This window comes from Odocoileus virginianus, chromosome 18, assembly GCF_023699985.2.
Source record: "Odocoileus virginianus isolate 20LAN1187 ecotype Illinois chromosome 18, Ovbor_1.2, whole genome shotgun sequence".
NCBI classification, from domain to species: domain Eukaryota; kingdom Metazoa; phylum Chordata; class Mammalia; order Artiodactyla; family Cervidae; genus Odocoileus; species Odocoileus virginianus.
In genome coordinates this window covers 44,182,376-44,208,202 of record NC_069691.1, presented here as the reverse complement: position 1 = coordinate 44,208,202, position 25,827 = coordinate 44,182,376, and the positions used below count along the sequence as shown (strand labels likewise).

At 48.7% G+C, this 25,827-nt stretch overlaps 1 protein-coding gene across 4 annotated transcripts in view; it reads right to left on the bottom strand.

The window, feature by feature from the left end:
* Positions 1-20,424, bottom strand: part of SCARA3 (scavenger receptor class A member 3) — a 33,910-nt gene extending 13,486 nt beyond the window's left edge. For 2 of the 4 annotated variants that reach the window (XR_002310835.2, XM_020877879.2), the window contains exons 1-3: positions 20,118-20,424; positions 4,406-4,504; positions 2,485-2,604 (exon numbers count right to left, since the gene is read on the bottom strand). Coding sequence is in view for 3 of the 4 variants with exons in the window: in XM_020877879.2 (XP_020733538.2) it covers positions 2,485-2,604; positions 4,406-4,504; positions 20,118-20,124 (226 nt within the window). In the remaining variant the exon portion in view is untranslated. The remainder of the gene's footprint in view (positions 1-2,484; positions 2,605-4,405; positions 4,505-20,117) is intronic. The other 2 variants (XM_070480615.1, XM_070480616.1) reach the window with 2 other exon arrangements.
* Positions 20,425-25,827: the final 5,403 nt, after the last annotated feature.

Sequence of the window (25,827 nt, the reverse complement as noted above, 5' to 3'; positions counted from 1 at the left end):
CTCTCTGAGGGCTGACCAGGAACTGCTCAGGGTCCAGTGGCCAGGTTGCTGCCTCTAAATGGCAGGGCTATAGCTCCTCACCCTTCTCTGACCAGGGATCTCAGCCACTTTCCGGGTGTCCAGACTCTGTGAAGTGATTTAGCAGAGAGAGAGGTAGAGCTGAGTGGGGGTGAGGGGCTGGGGAAGTTCTTTTCCTTAGAAGAAATTTATTTTTAAAATATTTATTTATTTATTTGGCTGTGCTGAGTCTTTATTGCAGCGTGCAAGATCTTTAGTTGTGGCTCTCTAACTCTTAGCTAAAGCGATGTGGGATCTATTTCCCTGACCAGGGATTGAACCCAGGCCCCCTGCATTGGGACTGCAAAGTCTTAGCTAGTGACCACTAGGTAAATCCCATAAGCATGTTAATATGTTATTTATTATTTATCAATAACATCTTATTATACAATTAATAAGTTACTATTAATAAGTTATAATTAATAATATAACAAGATAATAATTAAAACAATAGTTAATATATAATATTAAGATAACAATTATGTTATAATTAATAAATAATAATAAGACATTAATATCTTATTATGCAGCTATAATAATTTAATATAACTAACAGGGAGAGTGAACTTTTAAATTGTTAATAACTATTATAATTATTTTAATAACTATTATTACTATATAACTATTATAATAGTTATTATAATACTTTAATGATTAATTAGTGGTTACCAACATTCCCACTTCATTGGGATCACCTGGGAGCTTTCATCTATGATTAAAGCCTGGGTCTTACCCAGAGACTATGATTTCATTCACATGGTGAGGAGGGCTCCAGCGCATGCATTTTTAAATGCTCTCAAAAGAATTCTAACCTGCGGACAAGACTGAGAACCACTCCTTCTGAGGGTGAAATGCAATGGACTCATCTCAGTGTTCTCAATACCTGACACGTAGGAGGTGCTGGCTTGTGCTGAATTTCATTAACACCTTCAGGATTATTGGAAGATGATTCCAACAAGGATTTGTTTGTTCAAATCATTAATGTGCTGGCCTCTCGCCTTCAAGCTGGGAAAGCCAGTTACTGCATATCTCTAAGAGGGGTCAGGACGAAGCACCCCACCCCAGGGGTCATACAAGCGCAGGGTCGGCACCCACAGGGGCCATCCTCCGTGTCTCCCTTGCCTCACCCGAGGCCCAGCCCCGCTGTCTCGCGTCTAGTCCACTGGAGCAAGCAAACCTACTGGCTTCCCTTTGTACAGAAGAGTTTTAAAGAATGAAGCTAGGAATGGAATGGGATTGCAGTAAGAAGCTTTCAAATTTGTTTTTACTTTGAAACATAAATGGTTAACATCCAGAAGGCAGTTGCTGTTGTTTACTTGCTAAGTCGTGTCTGACTCTTTGCGACCTCACAGACTGCAGCCTGCCAGGCTTCTCTGTCTATGGGATTTTCCAGGCAAGAATACTGAAGTAGGCTGCCATTTCCTCCTTCTCCAGGGGATCTTCCTGACCCAGGGATCGAACTGTCAACTCCTGCATTGGCAGGTGGGTTCTTTACCGCTGAGCTACCAGGAAAGCCCACAGAAGGCAGAGGTTACTTGAATCTGGCAGCATGCAGACTGTCACACAAACTGTTGAGCGTATGAGAACCACCAAGCTTCAGATCCCTGGGCCCCACTGGCAGGACTCTGATTTACTAGGCCTGGGTGAGACCTAGGAATTTGTGTCTTAACAGATCCTGGGGGTGACCTTGATGCAGATAGGCATCCAACCTCACTTTGAGAAACATAGGGACCATGGAAAGGGCTTGGAAGTCATCTGATCCGGTGACCTTAAGCCTGGAAGTACACCAGAATCATCTGAAGAGCTTAAATACTGAATTAATTCCATTATCCAGGGTGGGGCCCGGGCATCATATTTCTTCTACAGCTCCCAGATGATTCTAACATGGAGCTGAAACTGAGAGCTGCTGTCTAGTCCTATCCTGTCCTTTGTGTGTGTGCGTGCTCAGTTGCTTAGCTGTATCTGACTCTTTGTGACCTCATGGACTATAGTTCATCAGGCTCCTCTGTCCCTGGGATTTCCCAGGCAAGAATACTGGAGTGGGTTGCCACTGCCTTCTCCAGGGGATCTTCCTGACCCAGGGATCGAAACTACATCTCCTGCATCTCCTGCATTAGCAGGAGAATGCTTAAACAAATGAGTCACTGGGAAGCCCATCTTGTCATTTACCCGTAGGAAAACAGAGGTCCTATGAGGGACCGAAGCCACACAGCTCATTATTGGCCAGAAATTAGGAGCCAGTCTTCCCAGCTTGGAGCAGGCATCCAGAGCCCCTAGCCAGGAAGATGCTGTTGTGGGTCCTGAGCTGCAGAGATCTATGCTTGTCTTTGGGGTTCTGGTGCCCAACAGACCCCTGATGAGAAATTCCCCAACAGCCCAGGGTAGAGAGCCCTGGACTAGCCAATCCTACTGGCAGCCTGCACTCACCCAGAGAGGCCAGCACGGCCACGGCCACCAGGAGCAGGGCCAGGAAGAGGTAAAGAATCCTCACGGACGTGTGCAAAGACAGGTTCTTCTGGCAGCGGCTGCAGCGGGGTCCCGGTCGGCCTGTGGGGGGTGGGGAGGGATGGCGACAAAAAAAGCCCAGGGGTGGAGGCTGCGACTAAAAGGGTCAGTTCTCCTGTTCTGGCCTGTCTCGGCACATTTTGAACCATCCTCAGAAAGGGGGCTGTCGCGCTGGTCTCCATCTCCACCCACATCACTGCCTTTTCTCGAGGTCCTGGAGCTTTCAGGAATGGGCATGCGTGCTAAGTCGCTTCAGTTGTGTCTGACTCTGAGCGACCCCAAGGACTGTAGCCCACCAGGTCCTCTGTCCATCGGAGTCTCCAGGCAAGATTACTAGAGTGGGTTGCTGTGCCCTCCCACGAGATCTTCCCCACCTAGGGATTAAACCTGCGTTTCTTATGTCTCCTGCATTGGTAGGTGGGTTCTTTACTACTAGCACCACCTGGGAAGCCCACAGCTTTTAGGAATAGGTGAGACCAGAGTCAGGGCCTTGGAAGAACACTGGTATCACGTTATCCTTTGTCTCCGTGGCGTCATCATTCAGCCCACATTGTAGGGAGTCGCCCCTGTCCAAGGCATCAGTCTTAGTCGTAATCTGCACTATGGGGCAGCCAGCCTTGCCTCACCAGTGGGTGACCACCTCCTTCCAGTTTGCCTAGGATGTTCCTGGATTTTAGCACTGAAAGTCTCTTGTTAAAGGAACTCCTCAAAATTGGGCAAACCAGGATGACTCGCCAAGACTGTCTCAGTTTTAAAAACTCTAAGTCACACCTCCTGGGAAACCCCTCAGTCCCAGGCCAACCAGAAGGCCGGTCACTAGTCCCCAAACTGTGGAGGTTACTTGAGGTTCTCCTGGAATCCAAACGGATGGTTCCCGTGTGTCAGCTGGTCCCTCGTACAGAAGCAGGAGGGAAGCCAGTGTTCCTGGAGACTCTGGGAGGTGGTCACTGCCCAGCGAGGAAGCTGTGATGTCCCAGTGGTGCATGTCTAAGACAGATCCAACTTCAGCTGCGCATTGTGAGTAACAAGAATGTTTAAAACCCTGGCGCCTGGAGAAGGAAATGGCAACTCACTCCAGGATTCTTGCCTGGAAATCCCATGGACTGAGAGTCCTGGTAGGCTACAGTCCATGGGGTCGCAGAGTCGGACACGACTGAGCAACTTCACTTCTTTTCATTAACAGACTGCAAGTGACTATATAACATCCAGCTGAAGACTAGCAGGGGGCTACTCTTTCTGCCCCCTTCTGATGCCTATGTCAGAAGCTTTCTCTATCTCCTTTATACTTTAATACAACTTTATTACACACACACAAAAAATAAATAAATAAAAAATAAAAACCCTGGTGTCCATCCACGCTCCAGACCAAGAGATCAGAATTTCTGAGGGTCAGTCTCAGACATCCCTGGGTGACGACAATGCACAGCCAAGGCTGATAATCTAGACTGAGACCCGTCAAGAAGCCCTACGCCAAATAACAGTTCACAGGGCCTTGGTTTCTCATGCCAAGCTGGGTCCCATGGACTTGAGAAGGAGTGGCCACTTGAGTGGCAGGATGAAGGGGACAGCTCTGGGCCAACTGGAAGGTGGGCCCTGGGGAGATGGCAGAGGTCCCCGCCCTGGAGACAGATGTCACATGTGACAAACTTTGACTTCGTCTGTACCGCATAACCCAGGCCTGTGCAACTCCGCCCTTTAAGCCTCCAGGGAGCGGTGGGGAATGAACAGTCTGGACAGTGAAGCCATGTGGATAGGCAAGTCTCTCCCAGCCTGGGGCTGAGGGCAGGGGCGGGGTGGTTCTCAGCCCAGAGAGGGGATCAGAGGGGCACTCCGGAGCCCTTACCCTCCTGTGTGCACGGGAAGGACGGCATGTCCTCGTCATCAGCAGCCAGCTCCTCTTCTGTGACACACAGCGCATCTCCGTCACCAGCGGCTGACCTCACTGTGACGAAGCCAGCACCGTCAGACCCCAGGCAGGGGTGTGCCGCACCCACCCCTCTCCAGACGCCCCGCTCATTTATAGTCTCCCGCCCTGTGCTCACCCTCACCTCTGGGTCCAAGTCAGCCCACCTGAGCTCCAGGTGACCTGACGGTAATCAGAGCAAAGGGGGATGGAGGGCAGGATCGAATGGCTAAGGGACCAGGACATCCCAACATCTGGGAGAGGAGAGTTCATGATCTCTGGCAGACTTATAAAAATACACAGGCCAGCCTAGCTGCCCATTCTGTCTACACCTTGCTCAGATCCCTGGCATGAAATAAGAAGAAATGTTGGTGTTTAGTCGCTAAGTTGTGTCTGAATCTTTGCAATCCCATGGACTGCAGCCCTCCAGGCTCCTCTGTCCATGGGATTTCCCAGGCAAGAATACTGGAGTGGTTTGCCATTTCCTTCTCCAGGGGATCTTCCCAACGCAGGGATGGAACCCACGTCTCCTGCATTGGCAGGTGGATTCTTTACCACTGAGCCACCACGGAAGCCTAAGAAGAAATATAGCTTGTTTGATGTGGCTCAGCACATATCCACCCCTGGCACATGGTACCCAAAGCAGGATTCTGCTTCTGCAGGGACAAGAATGAATCTGGCTCCAGTACAGTCCCCATCAAGACTCTGCATCCAGCCAAGGTGGGGTGGGGAGGGGGGAGGCACTGCAGAGAGGAGGTGGGGGCGGTGTGAGGATACAGGATGGGCACAGCCTCTGCCTCACATGCTGCCTCATGCAGGACCTGCTGAGGGTGGACGGGACTGAGGCGGGAACAGGTCTCACGTTGGAAGGCTGATGTAGTGCTTGTTCCCTGGGAACTCGTGCTTCCTAAATAAAACCCAAGTGATGCCTTCCTCCATTCAGAATATTATTCCCCTTCCCCTAGACACTACATACCCCTTCCTCCTTACAAGATCTGGTCTTTTTATGAATGACCAGAAGAAAATGCCCAAAATAGGGAGAATAAACACAAACATCCCAGTGAATGTTTGAGAAATGAGGTGGTCTGCACCGAGCTGACCAGGGCTTTTGTGCTGGGATGTGGGGGGTGCAACTAATGATGACAACTAAACTGCTTGGGAGATATCTGGTGGGGGGATTTTATAAACCATGCCTGAACATCCAGAGGCAATAGAAGAAAAGATGAATACTTGTGACTATATTAAAGTAAAACAGTAAAACAACACTTCTGCATGGCCAAAAAAGCAAATGACAAACAGGAGAAAATATTCGCAACATACATCACAGATGAAGAATTAATATACCAAATTTATAATGAGCTTTTAAAAATAAAGGAAATAAAGGAGACAAAATCCTATAGAAAAAGGAACAAAAGACCAGAACAATTATGAAAAGAGATATAAAAGTGGTACCCAAGTGAATAAAAAGGTGTTTAACTTTACTTATAAGATAAAAGCAGTTTAAAACTATACTGTGATAACATTTCTCACCCATCAGATGGACAAAAATGCAGAGGCTTGACAATACACTCTGTTGGCCTAGGTGGTGAAGAGCTGGGGTCTGAAAGCAAAAATGGCCCAAGGCTTGTAGAGGGGGTTTAATATATGCATTTACCCTTTGACCCAGCAATCACACTTTTATGAATTTGTCTAGGATAAATACCTCTGACAATCTGAAAATATATGTGGCAAGGTTATTCATTACAGGATTATTTGTAATGGCAAAGACTGGGAACTATCTCAGCATGCAACTATGGGAGACTGACTAACATCCAATGGTATACATACCCACAGTGGGGCTCAGCGCAGCTAAACAATGAATAAGGGCATCTCTATTAACTGATGTGGAGTCGCCTCCAGGAGGTATTACAAGAAAACAACAAAGTGCAAAGTAGCACATATGGTGTGCCACCCTTCTTATAAGAAAGAAGGGAAAATAAGGCATCCATATATATGCTTATCACTAAAAGAAGAAACACTGGAAGAATCAATGAAAAAACAACAAAGCTGTTTTCTACAAGGGATGGAGTGGGGGAAAAGACTACAGAAAAGATTCACCGTTCTCTCACTCTAATTCTGTGTATAGTTTGGATTTCTAAAAGTATGCTGTTTTTACATATTGAAAAATTAAATTTTATTAATAAAAATACTTGGAACCCAATAAGCCTTCCTTGCTGGAATGAATACAATAAATATACTAAATGCAGAAACAAGGAAAAAACTAATCTACTACGACATAGTTTGGACTGTGTAACCTCAGTCTAGGGTGTGATAGGGTAGGATTGGGGAAGAAGTGCAAACAAATCTTGAACCTTCAAAGAAACTTATTCTGTTGTTGTAGAATGGGTAAAGCAATTTGGAAGTTATTTTAGATTAATTCAAGACTGAGCAGATAGAGTTAATGCATTGATTGGTTTGGACCTAGGGATCTCACTATGGAAAAGGGGATCAGAAATATAGAATGGAAGAGACAAGAAAGAACCCTCTGGGGATGGACTGAAGTTGAAGGCATCAGTGGGAATTCAAAATTTCAAAAATGTGTTTATGTATGCAGATATTTGTTTACATCCACATATATGTATAGAGGTATCTATATGTGTAGCTATGTGTAGACATATAACTTTGTTGAAATTTCCAGGAAGCAAAGACATCAAAATAGCATTGAGCATGCCTAGCAACCCAGATATTGGGCTCTCATACCATTTCCCACTAAAAAGAGCCAGGGCACCTTGAAGAAATGATTAATTCTACAGTTGGGGCAAAAGGTAGACAGAAGATGAATCTGGAACATCTTGCTATTTCAGAAATTAAGAGACTGCTCAAAAAAAAAAAAAAAAGATAGGGGCATGTCACAAGTATATGGAAGCCAGCCTAAACAACTTGAGTACTGAAATATTTATGTATAATAATGCAATTATGAGTCATTGAAAAAATAGGAATCCATACCACAGAAAAACTGACAGGAGAAGGGAGGGCTCTTATTACTTCTGGAGCTGGGGGATCAACGATCATCATGGTCAGGACCAGATCAGGCAAGAACCATCAATGGGTGCCAGTTCTTGGGAAAATTTTGATGAAGAACAGCATGTATGTCTGTTTATGTATAAGCCTCTACACACCACCTTAAAGTGTCTCCTTACAGACTACTTATTACTGCAGAGGAGGAAAAAAGCCTCAGTAATTGTACATTGAGGAAATCAGGCAACACTGACCAGGAGAGGGACAGATGGACATGGTATATCTTTAGATGTGACAGCTGAGCCGGACACACCATCATCTATGAAATTTATTGGCCAAGAATGCAGAACCCCGATTGAATCATGAGGAAATATGAGAAAAACACAGCATGAAAATTGTATTTAAAAAGTTGGTGGGGGACTGTACTTTAAAAAATATTAGATTCTAAAAAGACAACACAAGGTGAAAGCAACATGACAACCAAATACAGTCCTTAATGTCAGAATGGATCCTGTGCCAGAAGGAAAAGGAAATCTATCAATGAACATCAGAATACATATGGTAAATTAGATACAGAATTGAAGCAAATTCAATAGTTCATGACTGTACCCTGATCATCTTCCTGTTCCTAGGAAATCCACTCTGAAGCGTTCAGAAGTAAAGAACCATGATGTATGTAAATTACCCTCAAGAGCTTCAGAAAAAGTAAACAGGAAGGAAATCCAAAAAAGAGGAGATACAGCTATACATATAGCTGATTCACTTTGCTATAGAGCAGAAAGTAAAACAACATTGTAAAAGAAACTGCACTCCAATACAAGGACCCTGATCAGTAAGAGTATCATAACCTCCTGAATTTCCTGCTTGAGTTTCCTCTCCATAGTAACAGACTCTGGGTACCCTCTATGTGATAGAGTTAGTGTGTTTTCAGCTGTGTGCATGAATGTGTGTGTGTGTATGTGTGTGTGCATGCTTTGGAGGAGGGTGGGCACAGCAGCAGAAGGAAGGCTGACAAGGATGGGAACCCTTTCTACGTATCCTGAGAAATCAACTTCTTCAGCCCTGCTTTTGTGTCTTGGGCTGCTACTCTGTCATCAATCTGCCAAGAGCTTAGGAGGATAACTCTGCCTGGGAGGTTACCAGCTCTGCCATCAGTTTTCCATAAAGCAGCACCCCAGGCGAGGCAATGCCTTCTGTGCTGTGACCACCAAAACCTCACCCTAACTAGCGGGGCCCTCTCACCCCCAACTTCTCAACCAGAATGACGCTGTTGGATATACCGCAGCCTTAGGGGTCCCCTGGGGAGGTATTCCTTCCATTCTTAGAGCAGAGATGCCTTCCAGGCCTTCCTGCCCATTTCTCATTTCTCTCCTCCCCTGGTGGGGCTTCTCTGCCCACCCCTGTGATGAGGTCTCCTCTCTATTCTGTTTCCAGGGTCAATTTCATTACTTTGCTGTTTATAGCCTTGGAAGGGAATCTGGGAAGACTTAAATCAAGCAAGATTAACACTAACCTTCAGTGAACACTCCCTAGGAAAGCACACAGCTCTGTCATAACTCTGCTCTCCTGTCGAGAGCCCCAAGATAGGCAGTCGTGAGCAAGTGGGAATCCACACAGACCCATCTGAAGCCTCGCGGGGTAGCCCACGTGAAGGGAACCGCTGGTGGGCACGATCTCAGCTCTCTTTAGACGAGAGACTTCACAAGTGTTTGGCCCCATTCCCTTTGCTGACATCTCGGCTCCATAACTCACTGCACTGCTCCCCAGCATCCCCAAAGAGATCTTCCCTTTCTAATCTTTCAAACTTCCTGTTTACTAGTGCTGAACCATGGACCCCGGGGACCCCTCATTTACCTATGTCTGGAAGGCTATAGCAACTGTCCCAGCCCTGTTCCTCTGAATGAGAACATAATCCAAAGCATTTGTGAGGGTTTTAGAAGCCAAACTGTTCGCAAGCATGGACTCATTATACTCGCATTACACCATGACTGAGCCAGTGAGAGGATGGGAGAGGAGACAGACATGAAGAATGGAGAAGAGCTTGGCTAGAGGACACAAAGGCGATGATGGGCGAGATGACGGTGGATGAGGCAGGATCTGTACCCGGTCCTTGCACCAGACCAACTGGAGTCGGCGGAGGCAGGAAAAGAATCTCCTCCCAAGTCCATCTTCCGTGCTGCCTGTTCCCATGCCTTCTGGGGCACGTCATTTAGTGTCGGATGCCCTGGCTTTCCTGCGTTTTCAAAGAGAGGGGGACTGGGAGGGGAACTAGTAAGTCACAGAGCCCACTTGTCATGTTACAAAGGCTCAGAGAGGTTAAGTGATCTCTTAGCTAGTCAGTGGCTCCTAACTGGCCAGCAATCTGAAAAGTCAAAGTGTTAGTCGCTCAGTCGTGTCCAGTTCTTCGTGAACCCATGAACTGTAGCCTGCCAGCCTTCTCTGTCTATGGGATTCTCTTGGTAAGAATACTGGAGTGGGTTGCTGTTCCCTTCTCCAAGGGATCTTCCCAACTCAGGGATCGAACCCGGGTTTCCTGTTTTGCAGGGAGACTCTTTACCATTTAAGCCACCAGGGAAGTGATCTGAAGCAAGATGCAAATACACTTATGGAGTTCTTGCACAGCTACACACACACACACACACACACACACACACAAACCCACAGAGCTCAGAAAAGCCTCATCCATCTGGGCCCGGCATCTGTTTGCACGTCTGGCCTGCCAGCAGTTTGTCACCTCCTTGAGGTCAGGAAGTCTTTCCTGGGCCTCTTTCAACACGGGGCTGACCTCATGCGGATATTCAAAAAAGATGGGTTTACTGACCCTTTGAGAAGGCCTGCATCCTTAGAGTATTGCTAACTTCTGCCCTTTTTGATTAAGAGTTCAGTTTTACACACACAAAAAAGTTTAATGACTTCAAATATGGTTTAAACATGATCTATTTTTAGAGTTCTCCATGGCAAGGGAGTGCTGGGGAGTTCTGATGAATTCAGGATGCAAAGGCTTAAAGGAGCAGAACCTTTGAAAGAATATACAGGGAGGGGCCTAATGTTTGGATTGAAAAGGAATGAAAGAGGGGTTTGGGGGTGGTGCAGCAAAATTTGTTATCTGCTTCCCCTCCCTTTCCCCAGAGCTGCAGCAAGGGTTATGATTTTTCACTCCTAAAGGCTAAAAATACTCCCTTTTTGTGGGAGAGGGGTTTAATTTTCTCCATCTGTGTCCAGTGATCACTTTAGAATCCCACCAGCATTTTTACAGCCCTCTCAACTCAGGCTGCAGTTCTGCTACTGATAAGTGACTTCAGTCGTGTCTGACTCTATGTGACCCCATCCCTGGGGTTCTCCAGGCAAGAACACTGGAGTGGGTTGCCATTTCCTTCTCCAATGCATAAAAGTGAAAAATGAAAGTGAAGTTGCTCAGTCATGTCTGACTCTTCACGACCCCATGGACTGCAGCCTACCAGGCTCCTCCGTCCATGGGATTTTCCAGGCAAGAGTGCTGGAGTGGGGTGCCATTGCCTTCTCCGGCTTCAGTTCTCTCCTGCATCAAATGTAAACCATTCATGAAATCTAGGGCTTCTTGACATGCTGAAAACTAAGGAGCCTCATCATGTCAAATATTATGGGCTGCTGGGTCCTGGGATGGTTGGAGAGGTCTCCATAGGTGTCTAAACGAGGTCACCTTTCCAGGAAGGCAGAAATAGGCTCTAGTTGTATTTTGTCTCTCTTTTTCATCCTTCTTTCATTTTGCTGACTCCAGGATAGAGGGTACTGGGATGGCAGCGAGTGGGGCTTGGGAAAGGAGTATACCCTTGGGATAGGGTAATGCCTGAACCCACGAGTATTTGGGTAAACCTCTCTTTTGGGACAAACTGGGGACAGCTTGCTGTTTGGGGTACCAAACCTCAAAGACTTTGTATGTCCGTTTCAGCCTCCCCTGTTCTAGAGGGGGCCGTCATGAGGGAGCATCCCACATGAACTACCCAAGGCATAACCGGCCCCACACTTCAGCTAGCGATCTCTACCCAAATTCCAAGCTGTGAACTTTACAAACAACTTAGCCTTCGAAGACAGCGCTGCAAGCTCAGTCTCATGCAGCAGTGGCAACCACTGGAGGGTTGAAAGCGCCTCTGTTTCTTCCATACCTACGGTCGTGTCATCCAACTCAAATATCAGAGGGACAGCCACAAGGGAACGCCCTTGTTTTTTCAAGCCTCGACTCCCACAGAGCCACGTCTAGAGAGTTCGATTTGAAGGTTCCCGAGTGGGCACGTGGCTGGGCGTGACTCCTGGCTCCGTTGAGGTTAAACCAGGTTCACCTCTCCCCTGTGGAGGCGGAAAATAGCCCCAGCCTGCTAACACAACTGTGGTCGTCGACTCAGGCTCGCTTTTGGCTGACCAAAAATGTGGAGTTAATTCACTCTTTGGCCTTTCTGGGACTGCAATCTTCCGTCGGAGTCAGCGAGGGGGAGAGATTCGAGGAACTGAATAAAAGGGCTTTCTTCAGGAACTTCAAGGAACATATTTTGATGATTATCTTCTATGGAGTTCACAGAGTGGGTTTTCAAAACAGCCAATTGGGTCAGTAAAAATAAAGATTTCAAACTCTTCTCAGGAACCAAGGCTATATTTAAAGTCGCAGATAAATTGTAGTTTACGGTCGGAGAATGCTGTAATTAGGGTTGAAAAATTGTTTTCCTTGGAAGCCTTCTGCCATGACCCCCTCCCCACAGTCTTCCGCTGCAGATGCGTCTATATTTGGGTGGGAATCCGTCTGTCCCTCTCTGCTCTGATGAACTGGTCCTTTCCTTTCAGATTCTCCTGCCCAGGAGGTATCATGCTCTTATTCCCTGTGACAGTTGCCGCCTCTCAGCATCTTGATCCCTAAAATCCATATCTGATGCTCTGGAACAGGCATTACCTCTCCCCTTCTCCCCTCCCTGCCACTTCTGCCTGAATCCTCAGAGCCAGCCCACAGCTCCCAGCATCGGCTGCCTTTCACGGTTCCCGTAACCACAGAGGTTGTGGGCAGACTCCCTCTCTATCCTAAATGACCTTCCCCCCCTTTCCTGCCCTCCGTGTTCTCACTGGGGCACTCTTGGCATTCGGGTGGCACAGATCTCTACTACACAAGGTTCACCCACACTGGGCAGACATCTGGCGTGGTGACCCACACAGTGCCAGGAGCAATCCCTGGCTATTTTGATAAACTCAAAATGCCAACTGGGGGACTTCCCTAAGTGGTCCAGTGGCTAAGACTCTGCACTTACAATGATGCAGAGGGACAGGGTTCCATCCCTGGTCCGGGAACTAGATCTCACATGCCACAACTAAGAAAAGACCAGATGTGCTGCAATTAAGAGTTCACATGCCACAATGAACAAAGATGGAAGATTCTAAGTGCCACAACTAAGACCTGGCACCGCCAAGTAAATACAATTTATTATACATACACATAGGGCTTCCCTCGTAGCTCAGTCGGCAAAGAATCTGCCTGAGTGCAGGAGACACGGGTTCGATCCCTGGATCAGGAAGATCCCCCGGAGAAGGAAATGGCAACCCACTCCAGTATTCTTGGCTGGAGAATCCCATGGACAGAGGAGCCTGGCAGGCTGCAGTCTACAGGGTTGCAGAGTCAGGCACGACTGAGTCACTCACACTGTCACTGTCATACATGTGTGTGTGTGTCTGTGTGTGTAAAACAAACGCCAGTCCATATTCATGGGTTCTACATCTACAGGCTCAACCAACCTCAGTAAGAAAATATTAAAACTTCCCAGAAAGTTTCAAAAAAGCACAACGTGAACTTGCTGAGTGACCAGCGGCTACTTAGAAAGCATTTACACCGTATTTACAACTATTTACATTTAAACAGGCATTTACAGTGTATTAGATATCATAAGTGATCTAGAGATAATTTAAAGTATATGGGAAGGGAAATCCAAAGAAGAGGAAATACATGTACATGTGTGGCTGATTCACTGCTGTACTGCGGAAACTAACATAGCATTGCGAAGCAACCATGGGTCCTGAGTCGCTCAGTCGTGTCCGACTCTTTGACACCCCATGGATTATAGCCAGGCTTCTCTGCTCATGGTATTCTCCATGAAGGAATATTGGAGGGGGTTGCCGTGCTCTCCTCCAGGGGATCTTCCCAATCCAGAGATAGGACCCAGGTCTCCTGCATTGCAGGCGGATTCTTTACCATCTGAGCCACCAGGGAAGCCCCCCAAAGAAACTATACTCCAATAAAAATTAATAAAAAACAAAATTAAACTGGAGGCTATGGGTAGGTTAAAGGCTAATACTATGCCATTTTATATAAAGGATTTGACCATCCTTGGATTTTGGTATTCCGTGGGGATTTTGGAATAAAACCCCACCGATATGGGGGGTGGTATCTGAGAAGAGCATCTGGGCTATTCACTCAGCACAGCAGACCTCAACCCTCTCCCATCACATACACACTGGTCTTCTCTGGGGAGATAGCATCTCCTCCACTGCCCTTGAACTCCACAAATCCAGTGGATGAGAGGGGTGGGAATCACTAGTTTTTTGATCTTGACCATCACGTCTAGGCCTTCAACCCCCTCATTCTCTCTTGTCACCACTTCCAGTCATGCTTTCTCTCACACGGGGATTCCCCTTTTGTTTCTGGGCTCTGCGTGCAAAATAGTGAGAAAACCATCAACTTCATGAGCTGCTGTAAAAATGAGACAACATGTGAAAAGTACCAGATACTTGATAAACGGGAGCGTCGGCCATTTTTTATTACAATTATTTTTCTGTCCTGCCTGAAATCTGCTGTCATTTATTCCCCTTCCCTAAGGTCTGTCACACTCAGGACTGGTTTGCAACCTTCAAAAAATCCAGTGTTTCCTTTTCACTCAGCAATCCGCTTCCTAGGAATTACTTTCTAAAGGGATAAATATACCATAGGCAAAGATGGACATGTAAAGATTGTCACTGCATGCTGTGATAAATGTGAGGAAAAATGTATATACCTAAGTGCTCATTGATAAAGGATTGGGCTTCTCTGATGGCCCAGACAGTAAAGAATCTGTCTGCAATGCGGGGGACCTGGGTTCAATCCCTGGGTTGGAAGATCCCTTGGAGGAGGGCATGGCAACCCACTTCAGTAATCTTGCCTGGAGAATCCCCATGGACAGGCTACAGTCCATGGGGTTGCAAAGAGTCAGACATGACTGAGCAAATAAGCACAGCACTAAGGATTGATTAAATAAACTCTTATAAAGCCATACTGTGGAATATTATGCAGCTGTTAAAAAAGAATGCGGCTCTATACTTATTGCCCGAGGAATATGTCTAGGTTCTATTGTTGAAATTTAAAAATACATATAAAAATACATATATAGTATAATCTTACCTATGTGAAGAAAAAATCTGTGCAAATAAGCACAGAAGAATTTCTGGAAGAATTCTCATCCAAATCTTATCAATTTTCTCGGAGGGGTAGGAGTTCATGTGAGGGCTATTTTTTTTCCTTTTCTGCATTTTTCAAAATTTTTATACTGGGGATGTATGGTAAAAAGATTCAGTGCAATTAGTGATGCAAAAAGCCTATGTCTACATCCTGGGGTACCATGAAGGCACCCTTTCTTCTTTCTATAAGCGAAGCTCAGCCACTCATGTCTCCATCATCCCCAGGCCCCCCTCTCCTCTTTTCTCCCCTGACCTTCCAATGAGCCGGCCAGTCCCACCTTGAAAATCTCTTCATGCCTGGCCTGCTTCTTACTTTAACCTCTTAGCTCTCTTTTTCTCAAACTTCTGTAACACAAGGCCTCTCTGGGTTTTTGTTTCAAACTTACCCACTCTTCTCTCGGTCTATGGCACCTGTTTTTTTCAGGATCAAATAACCCTGAGCAAAGCCTGTCCATCAACAGTCAATGCTGTTGACCATTTCCTCCTTCTTGGAACTTTCTCCTCTCAGTTTCCATGACATTACATCCTCCTTCGTCCCCTGTGTCCCTGACCGCTCCTCTTGGCTCCTTCACAGGCTCATTTTCTTCTTCCCTCATGGCTTTCTCTAAAAGTAGAGATTTCCCAACGTGGGTGAATGTCATTACAGAACTAGCAAGCAGGCCATCTTCTGACAAACCTGCTCAGGGCCTCTCCAAAGTCAACAGGACACAGTTGGAGTCCTTGGCATGGTGCTCAAGGCCTCCTGGTCCTGTGGCTCGCTGCGTTTCTCTGCCAAACCCTCAACCTCCAAGCCAACCTCTCTGCCCATCACCCTTGAATACACTCACCCAATGACAGTGCCCAGCTTTGACCAACACGCTTCCCATCCTCCTGCCTGTCTCCTGCATGACCCCATCCAGACCTTGCTCACCTTCGTCTACATCCTAAAGCCTTCCCCACCTGCCCCAACATGAAAGGTTCTTTCTCTCCTCAGATTTCTATGGAACCTACTGTCTGTACCATTCATTGGTGCCTTCATGACATCCCCCTGGATTACTTGGTTCTCTTCTGTTTTTTCTAATTTTTATTGGAGTATAGTTGCGTTACCATGTTGCTTTAGTGTTCACTGTAAAACAAAGTGAATCAGCTAAATGTATACATATGTCCCCTGCATTTTTGGATTTCCTTCTCACTTAGGTCACCATTGAGTATAATTCCCTGTGTTATATAGGAGGTTTTCATTAGTTATCTATTTTATACATAGTAGTGTATTTCTGTTCTGCAGCTGGGGCCCCGGGATGTCAAGGCAGATTGTGGAAGGTTTCCTGAAACTGGGGGAAAGATACACAAGAACTGCCCCCAAAGGCCTTTACAAAACCTGCCAAACCGTTCACCAACATCTACAGAGAAGCAGAATTCTTTATCTTCTCTTCCAAATAAGCTTGAGAGGGGAGTCTTCAGTTATTAAAATTACCCCAGCTGGATGGCAAGGTGGCCAGCGTGCACCACCCCCACCCCCCATCCCTGCAAAAGGCCATTTTATTGACTCTGTGCACCTTTGCCATGTCAGACCCACCTCCAGTGCCCTGCGGTCTGGGGATGAAGTCGGGCTTCCAAAAGGGACCCAGTCTGCATGTCCGTGAATGGATACATCCCCCCTGCCAAGCAGCGGGAGGTAGATTTTCCGGGATCTCACTGCTGTTTTCTGAGTCCCCCTGCCCTCCTGCCTGCCCTTTGCCTTCAGCGTGTGGGCATGGCTCCCCGATTCCATGGGGAAGGGCTTTTCCCCCAGGCTTGGGGGACAGCAGGATGTGGGTCTGCCCATCTATGGAAGCTGAGGCCAAGTCTCTCTGGGCACAGGGACCTATGCGGCAGGCCTGCCTCTAACCATCTCTTTACCAAGTCGCTTCTGCTTGGCCCTCGGCCCAAAGCTCCTGGGCTGAGTCCCAGGGCACCAGGGCAAGACGGGCCTCGGGACCACCAGCAGGAGGAAGGCGGGCTGGAGAAGGGAACATTGACCAGAGCCTCACGTGTGGCCAGGATCAGAGCCTGTGTCCTTGACTCTCAAATCAGTCATCTCTGCAGTGAACCCAACTGCTCCGCGGGGACCTCATGTGGCTGGAAGGGGCTCTTGCCACGGGACCCTCTCACTGTAGATGTGGGAACAATTCCACAGGTGGCTGTTAAAGGCTCAGACAAGCCAGTGGGCAGCTCCCAGGTGGGCCCATCACCAGGGGCGGTGGCAGCTGTGTGCCCTCAGATGTGAGAGGGGCTGGACTGCGGGCCTGGGGCTGGCTTGCATCAAAAGATGCGGCTGCCTGGGAGGCCCGGCTGCCGGCCAGTGGGCATGCCGGTGGGAGGCGCCTCAGGGTGGAAAGAGCTTGGCTGGCAGAGCGGGCCTGGCGCCTGGCCGCTGGCGGTGGCACTCCTTAGCAGACCTGTTTTCTTGTCTAAGTACCATCCCCACCAACCCCCACAAAGCATAACATCACCGTGTTTAGCTTTGAGCGGGGCTGGTGAGCCTTTGCCCACACATGTAATCCTCAGATCCGTGGCAGGTTGGTGGGAGAGTTCGAAGCTAGCTTCCCCCGGGGAAGGGCCATCCTGGAAGGGGCCGGGACCGTTTTCCTGGCACATTCCTTTTTCCATGTGGGGAAAAAAAAGTTCTGATTCTTCACAGTCCACAGATTCCCCAGGGCCAAATATTGACTGCCTGGCCTGGCTTTTCCATCTCAGGTAGCGGTGTCAGCTCTTCCTGGCTCCCGGGGAGGACGAGGGAGACAGAGGGAGACTCTACAGGGAGGCGTAATGGGAACACACCCGCAGCTCTGAGGCCCGGGCCCAGGGATGTCATGGGAGATGGTGGAAGGTTTCCCAAAACTGGGGGAAAAATATACAAGAGCTGCCCTGAAGGCCTCAGCAAACAGGAATTCAGCCCCCTATGGTGGTGAGGCTGCTCCTTGAGAGAAAAGAGCAGGCCTCAGGCTTCTTACTTGGAGTCCACAGCCTCCCAGCCAACAAGCCGGTCCTCCTCAGCGACCTCCTCTAAACACCCATTCATACCAGCTCTTTCCCTTTCCTCCTCCGCTCAGAGGAGTGTTGTTGCCTCACTGACTTTCAGAAAGGAGGGTCCTGTGTTCCCGACTCCCTCCCCGGGACTTGGGTGTGTGTGTTAGTCTTTCAGTCTGACTTTTTGCGACCCCATGGACTGTAGCCCACCAGGCTTCTCTGTCCACGGGATTCTCCAGGCAAGAATACTGGAGTGGGTTGCCATGCCCTCCTCCAGGGGATCTTCCTGGCCCAGGGGTCAAGCCCAGGTTTCCCAACATTGCAGGCAGATTCTCTACCATTTGAGCCACCAGGGAAGCCTCCCACCCCCACAAGAACTGGGCATCTCCTCCATGTCAGAGGCGTTCAGCCCTGCCTGTTTTCCCCTCACCATCTTTTCTCCCCAAGTGTTCTTCTGCAATGTTGCTGGAGCCAAGCCTCTCTGAGAACGTGCAGTGTCTTACCATCATTACCTAGGTTCAGAGCAGCGTGGGCCCCGAGCCTGTGGTGATAGGTGGTCTCAGACCTTTCTGGAATCTTCTGGTAATGACCTCCCCGGGGTCACTGACCAGGCACAGGACTGCACCACAGATGTGGGAGCCGATAACAGGAGCTCAGTAAGGGAGGCCCCTCTCTACTGCTAAGGGAACTCCCTGGAGTTGGTGATAACCTGCTCGCCTCATCCCAGGAAGCTCAAGACATGGTGAGGCCACCAAGGACCAGAGACCGGAGGGACCAGAGACTGGAGGGAAGGGAGAGGGATGCACGTATGAGTGAGCACACGGGCCTGGAGGTCAGGAGCCCTGGGCTGGCCCCCCAACTGGCTGTGACTCTTATGCAAGTCCCTTCTCTCATCCACATGCCCAGCAGTGTAATTTGCAGGTTCCAGTGCAAAATAAAACTGCTGAGCTCCGTTGCTTAAAAAATTATTAATAATTTCAAGACAGGGGACTTCCCTGGTGCTCCAGTGGTTAAGACTCCATGCTGCCATTGCAGGGGGCATGGGTTCGATCCCTGGTCAGGGAACTAAGATCCCACATGCCAAAAAAATATTAAAATAATAATAATTTTAAGACAGCAACAGTAGGCCATTGAACCTCATGAACGGCCCTGGGACCTTGGGGGACTGCACAGATGATCCAACCAAGAGGCCAGTCCTACCTGCTTGGGCCTCAGTTTCCCCAACCACACATCATGGAGGCTGTCATCAATCACAGGTTTACCCATGAAACCTTTTCCTCACAGGAACCCTGAACCCTTCTATGGTGGACAAGTCTGCTTTGCCAACACCCCACGAGAACATAGTGGAAAGACCTGTGGATGACCCACAAGCCCTTGGTCGTTTTACCATTCAGTAAGTGGAAGAGGTGCTAGGAGCAAAAGCATCTGCCTGGCTCCTATGGAAGGATTAGCATGAAGTAGGTGAGACAGGCTCAAACCTCAGTTTCCAGACTCACAGTATGATTCCAGAGCTGGCTTCTCCCTTAGCCTGAGAATGAGCATGAAGCCCAGATGTCCACTCTCCCTGGTCTCAAGAAAGCCAGGGTCCAGGGATGAACATCTGGGACCAGGTCTGCTTCTTGTTTCCATCCCAGGACCTGGCTGCAAGGACCACTGTGGTGATGCTCACTGGCCCAGGGAGAGCTCAGGCCTGGGCCGCTGATCTCCGGCCACTGCTCTGTCCCCAGGAGGTCACAGGTAGGTCAGGCAGGGTTCAGAGGTTGGGAAGGGCAGGGCCTGGGCTAAGAAACTGTCACAGCAGAAGCTCCCAGAGGAGGATCCCATGGGGTAATTGGCTAGACGGGGGCTGCAGCAGACTGTGAGATGGGTGTGCTAGATGAAGTCGACACTGCTAGAAGGTTTGGGCTGTAGCATAATTCCGTGCTGACTGGTTAAAGGGATCAAAAACTTCTCTGGAAATTACAATGGCTTTTCAGGCAAGAGCAATGACAGATAAGAACATTCTCCATTCTCCCTCTCCTCTCCCCCCTCCTCTGGACTTCAGGGCTCTATCCTGTCCTCCTAAGACTTCTCTCCAGACAATACGAAAGGGGTAGGGAAACCCCTGCCATCCTCCCCAGAGGAGTCCTCCGGTCCTCAGCCCGCCCGCCGAGAGATGCCCGCCGCGCCCGGTCAGGGTGGAGGGCCCCAAGGGGGCTCGCCTCGGAGCTCCCGCGCGCGGGCTTACCTTTCATGGTCCCCGCTCCGAGGCCTCAGGCGGGCCCGGCCGGAGGCGGCTCGGCGGCCTTACGACCCCGAGCTGAAACCTGCGGGTTCCCGGAGGGCAGCGATCGATCTCCTCCCTACGCGCCGCCCGCGGGAGTGGGACTCGGTGCCGGAGTCGCGCCGGAGCCCCGGCTGCGGAGGCGGCGCGCCGAGGGGAGGGTCCGCGGGGTCGCCGGCTGGGGGCGCAGCGCCCCACCGCCCATCCCGCCGCGCGCTTCCCGTGGAGGCCGGCGAGGCGAGGACTGCGGCCGCCCCTGGCCCCGCGCGCCCGCCCTCCCGCCGCCCGCCCGCCCTTGCGCCCTCCCTCCTCGTCACTGCTTGGGCCCCGGCCCAGATCAACTTCCTTGCTCTTTTCAAAACTGCCGCTGCCCGGCCTCTTTGTGCGGCCCATGATGGTCCCCGCGCCCCGCCCGGCCCCCCGGAGCCCCCGCGCGGTGCGCAAGCCCCCGAGCCTGGCCCGGCTGCCGCTACATCGGGGAGGGGGAAAGGGGAGACCCAGGGAAGGCCGCCTGGTGCCTGGGGGCTCTGGATTTTCCCCCGGGCCTTTTTTTCTCACCCATCTGAGGGGTAGACGGACTGGAGAAGTTAGGATCCCCCGGTGCCAGCCCTAACACCCCACATTGTTTGGGACTGTCCCCCTTTAGACACTGAAAGTCCCGCATCCCGGAGAACCCCTCAGTCCCAGGGGGGGCAGACCAGGACGGCTGGTCACCCCAGCTCTGCCAATCTGGGCGAGTGGCTTTGGGTGGCCAGTCCATGAGGTTTTCTGCCAGAGAATACTGGGCCCCGAGCCCTCCCAGCTTGTGTGATTTTGTTCCTGGAGGGGCCTCTGATGTGAACAGTGAGGATGTCTGAGGGAAGTGGGCCTCAGGCAAGGAGTGGTGATCTCCCCAGAGTCCCTCCACCCGGAGCCTCACAAGTCATCCTCTCTGATGGGACACTTACTGAGTACCAGCCATGGGCCAGGTCCTGCCCCAAACTCTGGGAGGGTGGGGAACATTCCACACCGTCCAGGTCTCCATGTGGTTGTATGGTGTGAGGAAAGACAGCAATTTAACAAGTAAACGTGCTGAGATGTGACAAAGGCCGTGGTGGGACAAGCTTGGTGGTTGGATGGTGCAGGGGGAGACCCACTATAGGGTGCGACCACCTGGCCTGCCCTCTCCATTGTCTCCATCTTCACACCTCCACGCCCACCCCCATCTGGCCCTTGGAGTAAAGTAGTGTGTGCTCAGTCGTGTTGACTCTTTGCGACTCTGTGGACTGTAGCCCACCAGGCTCCTCTGTCCATGGGATTCTCCAGGCAAGAATACTGGAGTGGGTTGCCATTTCCTCCTCCAGAGTTTGGAGTAAAGTAGGTCAGGCCAAAGGGGCAGGGAAGCTTTCTCCTAAGCCTAGGAACCGAGAAGGGGCCAAGGACAGTCCATTCCCCCACACCCCCACTCCCACCCCTGCACCCCATTCACAAATCTGAGCCAATCAGAAAGGGGGACGCTCAGCTCTCTCTAATCTCGTCTACTTCCCAGTGGCAAGTTTCAGATCAGACAATGCATCCTCTCCATGATTTCAGGTGAACCTCACCATGACCTTGAGAAAGGGAGCCAAGAACCTGCTGCCCATTTTACAGGTGAAGAGACCAAGGTTCAGAAAGGGTTTTGCCTACCTAGTAGTAGTCATGATGTACTCCTGGGGCTTTGAATCTGGATTCCAAGTCTGCCACACGAACCGCAGTCTCCTATACTATGGCATGGATCAGGACAGCGCTTTGTAAACACTAGGGAGATAGCCACCCCAAAGGGTCCTTTAGGTGGTTTACCTGTGTATTAATGGGTTTAATCCTCATAGCAGTCCTAGGAGATAAGTACTATGATGGTCCTCATTTCTCAGAGGATAGATATTGCATTTAGCATCATGTTGCTCTAAGTGGAGATGTCGGGATCTGAACCCAGGGAGGCTGCTGAATCCAGCATCTTTGTCCTTCTCCCCAGGGTGCACCATCCTGACCCTCACAGAAGCTACCCAAATATTTGTAAAAAGAAAGAACAGACAAATGGCCCTTGGCTTTCTCCATGCTTTCTTTAGTTGGCTATATCCAAGATGTCTGGTGAGAAAAGGTCCTAACTCCGTACGCAAGAGTGCCCTCTCCCACACTTCCTTGCCCCCTTGGGATCGGAGGGTGTGTGTATCCTGTGGTGTTGCTACGGTAATGCAGATGCAGCCTCAGAGAAATGAAACATGCTGGTGTGTGACCACAGATGGGGCCTGGCTGAGCAGAGCCAGCCCCAGGCCTGAAGAGGTTCAGAGGATGAACTCCTGCTCCAGAAGGACCCTGGAAAGAGGAGTCCAGCACTGCCGAGAGGTAGGAAAGAGCTGGGGACCCACTGGCCAAAGTACCAGAGTAGTTCAGAGAGGGAAGGAGGGAGAAAGAGGGGGTAAAGGATGATCATAGATCATGATCATAGATCACAGATGAAGGGAGATCGACTCCTTAGAAATTAAACCAGCCTTCAGGTGAGAGCTTTCAGCTGCAACTTCAGGCAATTTCTATCAACAACCAGAGTGCCGAACCCAGGGCCAACTGGGATGACTTCCCCTGGGGGACCAGAGTTTGGAACTGTTAGGATGTGGCTCAGCTGGGACTTGAATGCAGAGGCACCAGACAGGGTGGGCGGGGTGGGATGGGCTAGGGAGACTGCTTAAAACTGTTTTTAACTTGAGTTGGGGTGGGGAAAGTGTGGGGACAGTTGCTTGTGGCACATATACTGTACTTATGTTGAAAGTCAAAGGAAATCACTAAAGAGCAGAGGTCATTTGGAGGAAAAAAACATGATCACTACTGGTGGAAACTTCCATGTATTAATGAAGGTAGGAAGTTCCACCCCAGTCCTTTTTTTATACTGAAGTATAGTTGGTTGATAATATTGTGTTAGTTTCAGGCGTACAGCAAAGTGATTCAGTTATATATGCAGGAGACCTGGGTTTACTCCCTGGGAAGATCCCCTGGAGGAGGGCATGGCAACGTACCCTAGTATTCTTGCCTGGAGAATCCCCATGGATAGATGAGCCTCGAGAGTCAGACATGCCTGAGCAGCAGCAGCATACATGATATCATATAATGTTTGTCTTTCTCTGTCTGACTTACTTAAGTAGGGATAATACTCTCTATGTCCATTCATTGGTGGTGGTCTTTCATTTTTTATGTCTAAGTTATAAGATCGGCTTAACATCTCCTTCAATCTTAGAGGTGATCAGTCCTGGATGTTCATTGGAAGGACTGAAGCTGAAACTGAAAGCTCCAATACTTTGGCTACCTGATTTGAAAAACTGACTCATTAGAAAAGACCCTGATGCTGGGAAAGATTGAAGGCAGGAGGAGAAGGGGATGACAGCAAATGAGATGGTTGGATAGCATCACCGACTTGATGGACATGAGTTTGAGCAAGCTCCAGGGGTTGGTGATGGACAGGGAAGCCTGGCGTGCTGCAGTCCAAGGGCTGACGGAGTCAGACACAACTGAGCGACTGAGCTGAACATCTCCTTAAGTCAGTCATCTGTTGATGGGAACTTGGGTTGTTTCATCTCAGTTCTTGAGCAATGTTGTGATTTGCTTGGAATAAAGCCTTCCAGGGAGCTCCCCAAACACTTTTCTATTTACTGCTTCAGGAAAAAAAAAAAAATTCTTTCTCCTAAAACTCAATCCCTCCACTAATGCCTTTGACTCCCTCCTCCCCCACCCATGCTCCTCTCAGCATTAGGATTTTGCTTCCATTTCTCCTTCTTAAAATAGAGCTTCAGACCTCAGTGCTCACTGAAATTGCTCCCCTCCTCCTGGTTGCCAAATAGAAGAGCCTTTTCAAAATCTTTTTCTTCTTCGCCATTTTGTGGAATAACACTGTAGTAGGCAGGGTGCTTCAGGGACATAGAACCAACAGCTGGCATGTTGGAGATCCAGGGAAGAGTCGATGTTGCAGCTCAAGTCCAAAGGCAGTCTGCTGGCAGAATACCCTCATTTGTGGGAAAGGTCAGACTCTTTTCCTCTTGAGGCCTTCAACTGATTAGACAAGGCCCACCATGCAATGGATGGTATTCTGCTTGACTAATTGAAATGTTAATCCCACTTGAAATACATTTTCACACCTAGAAGCATCTGGAATAATGACTGACCAAATATCTTGTTTCATAGCCTGGCCAAGTTGACACAGAAAACTAACCATCACAAACCATCACAAAGTAGCTCTTTCTTGAAATGCTCTTCTTTTCTAGGTTACTTACTTCCAGTTCTCCTTCTAAACTTCTTTGACTCCTTTTTCCATATACCAAATAGGAAAGCCTGCTTTCTGAATGTAGACATTCCCTCCCCTTATAGTAGTTGGTGTGACAACCTACTGTCTTAACAGGACAAAAATTTTATTTCTCACATCACAATCTAGTGTGGGTTGGACACTTCCCTAGTGGTCCAGTGGCTGAGATTCCATGCTCCTGTTTGTTTGCCAAGAAAGTCCCTTACCACGGTACCACCCGCACTGCACATAGTAAAATATTCTTGAAAAGAAGAGAGGGTTAGTCCAGTGTATTTCAGAACAGGGTTCAAGCCACATTGGTCATAAAGGAAAATCTAAAACCCATTTCCCTATTGGCCTCCATTTAAAGTAATAAACAATTCCTGGAGTGGGGTGGGTGGGAATCTGTCAACATTCTTGAGTGAAGACTTGTCCAGAGAAGTATTACGTTACTCTATCACGTTACCATTCCATTGAGGATAAGGCCTTATCTATCCATTTCTGTTTATCATCTATCTGTCATCTGAAAGTGAAAGTTGCTCAGTCCTGTCTGACTCTTTTCTACCCCATGGACTATACAGTCCACGGAGTTCTCCAGGCCAGAATACTGGAGTGGGTAGATTTTCCCTTCTCCAGGGTATCTTCCCAACCCAGGGATCGAACCCAGCTCTCCTGCATTACAGGAGGATTCTTTACCAGCTGAGCCACCAGGGAAGCCCTACTGTCTATTATATCTATCATCTATCATCTCTCTATGCTAACATGTGCTGTGCTAATTCGCTAAGTCTTGTCTGACTCTTTTGTGACCCCATGGACTGTAGCCCACCAGGATCCTTTGTCCGTGGGATTCTCCAGGCAAGAATACTGGAGTGAGTTGCCATTCCCTTCTCCAGGGGATTTCTCAACCCAAGGATCGAACCCGTGTCCCTTATGTCTCCTGCATTGGCAGGCAGGTGCTTTACCTCTAGCGCCACCTGGAAGTCCATCATCTCTCTGTGTCTATTTATTTATCTATCTTCTGTTTATCATCAGTTGTATCTATCATCTATATTACTTGTCTTCAATTCTATATCTATTTATTAATATCTATCTGATATTTATCTATCTGTATCTAACTATACCCAATCTACACCATGCAATATTTGGGCATGTAATACATAATAGACATCTACCTAATGATTTTTATTTTGTATTGAAGTTAGTTGACTTTATATTTAAGTCAATAATATTAGCTTCAGGTGTATAACATAGTGATACAGTATTTTTAACTGTCTATATTTTAGTAAGAGGAAGACATTCTTAAGCGAGACAGGAGACCTAGAAACTATAAAGGAAAAGATAAGGAAATTTCACTACAAAAAAATTTTAAGAACCTCCATAATGAAAGGTAAA